Source organism: Notolepis coatsorum (genome assembly GCF_963971535.1).
Source record: "Notolepis coatsorum genome assembly, chromosome: 6".
NCBI classification, from domain to species: Eukaryota; Metazoa; Chordata; class Actinopteri; order Aulopiformes; family Paralepididae; genus Notolepis; species Notolepis coatsorum.
Genome location: NC_140170.1, coordinates 72,463,407 through 72,469,406, shown reverse-complemented (window position 1 = coordinate 72,469,406; position 6,000 = coordinate 72,463,407). Strand labels below are relative to the sequence as shown.

Genomic DNA, 6,000 nt, shown 5'->3' with positions numbered 1-6,000 from the left:
TGCCGCACGGTATGCTAGGTCGAGGGCCTTGAAGCGGATTCGTGCAGCAATTGGGAGCCAGTGCAGGTCCCTAAGAAGTGGGGTGACATGGGCCGACTTCGGTAGGTTTGAGATCAGGCGGGCCGCTGCGTTCTGAATGAGTTGAAGAGGCTTAGTGGCAGTGGCCGGGAGGCCAGCGAGCAGTGCGTTGCAGTAGTCGAGGCGGGAGATGACTGTTGATTGGACGAGGAGTTGGGTGGATTCTTTTGTCAGGAAGGGGCGGATCCTTCTGACGTTGCTCAGGAGGAATCGGCAGGTTCTGGTTGTCGCTGCGATGTGAGCAGAGAAGTTCAACTGGTCGTCGAGGACAACACCAAGGTTCTTGGCGGTCGGGGACGCGGTCACAGCTGCATTCTCGACTGTGATGGAAAGGTCGGTCAGGGGGGAGGATTTGGCCGGCAGGTGGAGCAATTCTGTTTTGCTTAGGTTCAGTTTGAGGTGGTTGGTCGTCATCCAGGCGGAGATGTCGGACAGACAGGCCGAGATCCGCTCAGAGACGTGGATATCTGAGGGAGGGAAGGAGAGGAAGAGTTGAGTATCGTCGGCATAACAGTGGTAGGAGAAGCCATGAGACGTGATAATGTTACCCAGTGATTTAGTGTAGAGGGAGAAGAGAAGGGGTCCTAAAACCGAGCCCTGGGGGACACCCGTGGCCGACAGGGTCCCTCTCCATGACACTTGGTAGGAGCGGTCATTGAGGTATGATGACAACCATGTCAGCGCAGAGCCAGCCACTCCCATTCCTGCGAGGGCCGCGAGGAGGATCTGGTGGTTGACTGTGTCGAAGGCTGCAGATAGATCTAGGAGAATCAGGACAGAGGAGAGGCCTTTCGCTTTTGCTAAGTGAAGTGCCTCTGTGACCGCAATGAGGGCTGTCTCTGTGGAGTGACCAGTTCTGAAGCCTGACTGATTAGGGTCTAGGAGGTCATTGTGTAAGAGATAAGCAGTAAGTTGGTTGGATACAGCACGTTCAAGTGTTTTAGAAAGGAAGGAGAGAAGAGAGACAGGACGGTAGTTGCCTATGACGGTAGGGTTCAGGGATGGTTTTTTTTATGAGGGGCGTGACTCTGGCTTGTTTTAGGGAGGTGGGGACCAGTAGGTATATAGAAGGATTATATGCAGGTATATTCAGACAGATATCGAATATACAGAATATATAACGTTTATATATTCATACATATATATATATATAAACTGTAAATATAAATGTATATATTCGGCATATACATCACTATTGTCCATGCTATCATACAGAGTAATAGCATATGGTAGACTATAGTATGAGGTAGGTAGTTAAGATTATTATGATAATAGGTAGACTACTGTGTTGCAGCAGAAGGCAGTAGTAATACCTTCTGGTTTGTGGTCCTATAAGCAAAGTATGTTCAGATCAGTAAGATCTTCCTTTCCTGGACGTACCACTACATTCTTTACACAACCACTCCACCTGCCGTCCACACGCTCTCATTACAGCCTCCGTGTGCAGGTGGAGCGCTGCGTTGTCGCCAGTTCGCCGGCAGGGGGCGGTCGGCGTCGGACAATTTTATCTGCAGGCAAAGATGGCGGTGCGGAAGAAAGACGGCGGCCCGAATGTAAAATATTTCGAAGCGTCTGATACCGTTTCCCAGTTTGATAATGTCCGCGTGTGGTTGGGGAAGAATTACAAAAAGGTACTGCCCGTGTTTTTTCTTGCAATTATACGCAGTGAACGCGCAGCGTGACGGCGCAACGCGGGGAGGAATGTGCTGCATGAGTGACAAAGAGGAGGAGGGTGTGAGAGATGCTGCGGACCCGTCCAGCTGTTCTCCTCTCAGGGACACTAATGGAGACTAATGTAGACTAATGGATGCTGAGGCCAGTGACTTCGCTTAGCGTCGCCCTTTTCCTGTCTGATGGCGTGTAGAAATAGGACGTGTTTGGTTCTGGGAAGGTGTATTTATGATCCTGACTGAGCCAGACAGCTAAGCTAAGCTACGAGCTAACGGCACAGCCTCACAGAGACTCAGTCCAGATGTGGAGATTTAGTGGCGCGTCGTTAGTCCTGATGCTGCTGCTGGTCGTGTTGGTTCTGTTGTGTTGGAAACATCTCCACGACGCTCCAGACTCATAATAAAACACAAGGCCTGCTTTCTGAAATACTCCCCTTGTTGTTCCCATACTGATTTATTATTTCCCCACCTAACAGACACGTTTTCTATCTGAAATTATCCAACGAGGATTGTCTCTCAGGCAGCCTATAACCGTCATATCAAATGCTGGCGTTCGTTGAGCTGCTAGACATATTATGTTACTGTGTTGATATTATAATATTATGTTTCTGTTCCAGGACACATTAAACTGCACTGTATCATGGCTCCATATACACACTACAGCTGAATGTGTGATTCCAGGCTGCTGTCGTTTCTCATCCCCTCTTCTTCTTCTCTCTCATCCCCTCTCTCTCATCTCATCCCCTCTCTTCTCTTCTCTATCATCCTCTTCTCTATAATCCTCTCTTCTGTTACATCCCCTCTCTTCTTCACCCATCTCCTCTCTTCTCTATCATCCTCTCTTCTCTATCATCATCTCTTCTCTCTCCCATCTCCTCTTCTCTCTCATCCCTCTCTTCTCCTCATATCTCCTCTCTTCTCTCTCATCCCCTCTTTTCTTCTCTCACCCCATATCTTCTCCCTTCACCCCTTCTCTCTCATTCCCTCTTCTTTTCCTCTCATCCGCTTTTTTTTTTATCTCATTCCCTCTGTTTTCCTCTCATCCCCCTTTCCCCCCTCTAATCCCCCATTTCTTCTCCTCATCTCCTCTCACCCCCCTTCTCTTCTCGCATCCCCTCTTCTTATCCGTATATTTGTATGTCATAAATGTCTTGATTAATTGAAAATGGAGGACCCTTATGTAAACGAGATGAAAGTCTTTTTCTGGTCTTCATCCTCTTAGCAGTTGTTAGTATTGAGCTGTACTGTATTGTACCCATTCTGCAATCTGTTAATAAAGTTTTCAATCAATCAATCCTCCTCATCCTCTCTTCTTCTCTCAGTATATCCAGGCAGAGCCTCCCACCAACAAGTCTCTGTCCAGCCTGGTCGTCCAGCTGCTGCAGTTCCAAGAGGAGGTGTTTGGAAGACATGTCAGCAATCCCCCTCTCACCAAGCTACCAGTAGGTTATATATACACACCTCTCACCAAGCTACCAGTGGGTTATATATACACACCTCTCACCAAGCTACCAGTGGGTTATATATACACACCTCTCACCAAGCTACCAGTAGGTTATATATACACACCTCTCACCAAGCTACCAGTAGGTTATATATACACACCTCTCACCAAGCTACCAGTGGGTTATATAGACAGCTCTCACCAAGCTATCAGTGGGTTATATACACAGCTCTCACCAAGCTACCAGTAGGACACAGCTCTCACCAAGCTACCTGTAGGCTATATATACACAGCTCTCACCAAGCTACCAGTAGGTTATACACAGCTCTCACCAAGCTACCTGTGGGTTATATATACACAGCTCTCACCAAGCTACCAGCAGTGTAACTAGTAAGAGTAGGTAAGGGATATGTACAGATATAGACATAGTTTATGTCTATTATGTCTCACTCTTGTCTTTATTATTTTAAGTCTGTGTATTTTAGGACTGTGTTGTTATTATCTAGGACTGTGTGCCCGTTAGCACCTAGGGCTGCATTTTAAATTTCGTTGTACCATTCTTGTGACAATAACAATAAAGATCATTCATTCATTCATTCATTCATTCATTCATTCATTCATTCATTCATTCATAGTATCTACAGATATGTAAAAAGGATTATAATGCAAGAGTGCCTTGGATTCACCTTTTCAGATTATTGACATTGACACTTCCTCACCTGTTTAATTCTGTCCTCTCTAACCCGTCCGTTCCGCTCTGTTCTGTGTCTCCACCAGATGAAGTGTTTTCTGGACTTTAAATCCGGAGGCTCCCTCTGCCACATTCTGGCTGCTGCCTACAAGTTCAAGAGCGACCAAGGATGGTAAGACGGTCCTTCTAGCCGGCTTCACAGAGACACACGTTGCTGCATGACTAAGTATGTACCTAGTTAGTAGGGCTCGGTGATACGGAAGACAATTAAATATCACGTATAGATGATGAATGGTAAATGTTGACATATTGCATGGGCCTACTGGTCGGTACTGCAATCTGTTAATAAAGTTTTCAGTCAATCAATTGAAACGTGACCCATGGTGTTGTTGTTGACTATGGGGTCGCTTCATGTGTAACTCCAGTCTAACTTCCTGGTAGGCGCAGGTTTGACTTCCAGAATCCTTCCAGGATGGACCGCAATGTGGAGATGTTCATGACCATCGAGAAGTCCCTTGTACAGGTGAGTGTCCAGAAATATTATTATTATTATTATTATTATTATTATTATTATTATTATTATTATTATTATTATTATTATTATTATTATTATTATTATTATAAAAAAAAAATGAGCCAATAACACTTTTTTAATTAGTAGAAAAGACAGCATTTTAATTTGTAGAAAAGACAGCGTTTCAAAGGATCAATGAGCTGTAGCCTGTTTCTGTAACGAACAAGCCGCTTTTATCATACAAATACGATAATTATCATACATCTAGCAGTGGTGGGTGAACCTGTACAACCTGTATCAAACCGGCAGACTAGATGTCGCAGATCAAATATGACTCAAGATCCAGCAATAGCATAGCATTATTGTCGTTATAAATGTTGTCAGAAACATATTTTAGGTTCAACTTTAGGTAGAAAAGAGAAGATTTACGCACAAGCCGCCATCTTGTACATGCACGTTTTATCAAAATATCTTCACACACACACTTAACTACGGTGATTGTGGCTGCAATTCTAGTTTCAAGAGGGAGGGTTCTTGTCACAGCTGAACTGCAGAAAAGGCACAATGCATATATTTAACCCTTTCACTACCACACTACAGAAGGTTAACCCTTTACTATCACACTACAGACGGTTCCGTCTGCAGTGTGATAGTAAAGGGTTAACCTTCTGTAGTGTGGTAGTGAATGGGTTAACCCTTTGTCGCATGGCAGTGAAAGGGTTAACCTTCTGTGTTGTGGCAGTGAAAGGGTTCATATGTTTTCAGTGTTGGGACAAACTCTCATTCTGTAAAAACAATGAAAAGAAAAATGAAAAAAGCTATTTCCACATTAGGGGTGTTTTTAAGAAGTCCCATGATTCCTCTTGGCCCGTCACGTCATCAAGTTTCCCCAAGTAGGCTTGTTGATATGAGAGGCCAGCGGACAGACTGCATAGTGAAGATACCTGAATTTCCCCAAGGGGATTAATAAAGTATCTGTATCTATTAGGGGTGGGAATCGCCAGAGACCTCACGATACGATACTATCGCGATACTTGCGTCACGATCCGATAGTATCGCGATACTAAATATATCGCGTAGGGCTGTCTTAAATACTTCGAAGCTTCGTTCGATGGCACGAGCTTCGAACATAAAAAAATTAATCGAAGTAAAAAAAAAATAAAAAATAAATAAATGTTTCCCCCTCCAAAATCTTGCGCCTCCATTCCAATGAAACGAAAGTAAGCGGCGCCTCGACTCCACCTCTCTACAACAAGCATGTGGAGATTATCTGTGTTGAAAACAACAAGGACATGTGCAGCAGACATGTCGACGAAGAAGTCATCAGACGTGTGGTTACACTTTAAAATATGCAAAGACAATGCCTCTACAACAACTTTGTCAAATCACCTAAAAAACTTAAGTATCGTTGTACATGACGGCGACGCCTCACAAAACATTAATAAGGCTATGCCTATGCTGCTATGACTAATGTGTTACCAAGTTGGCTAATTTAATTGTAATCATCTGCTTTTGTAGGTGCATTGTCTGATATAATTATAAATTATAAATTAAATATAATATAATTGTTTGCTTGATAGACGAAGGTTGCAACATAATTATG

General features: G+C 44.1%; 1 protein-coding gene across 2 annotated transcripts in view; it reads left to right on the top strand.

The window, feature by feature from the left end:
* Positions 1–1,587: 1,587 nt before the first annotated feature.
* smarcc2 (SWI/SNF related BAF chromatin remodeling complex subunit C2) overlaps positions 1,588–6,000 on the top strand; it is a 56,609-nt gene continuing 52,196 nt past the window's right edge. For both annotated transcript variants that reach the window (XM_084317335.1, XM_084317334.1), the window contains exons 1-4: positions 1,588–1,709; positions 3,071–3,190; positions 3,970–4,055; positions 4,325–4,406. In XM_084317335.1, the coding sequence (XP_084173461.1) occupies positions 1,599–1,709; positions 3,071–3,190; positions 3,970–4,055; positions 4,325–4,406 (399 nt within the window). In that variant the 5' untranslated portion in view covers positions 1,588–1,598. The remainder of the gene's footprint in view (positions 1,710–3,070; positions 3,191–3,969; positions 4,056–4,324; positions 4,407–6,000) is intronic.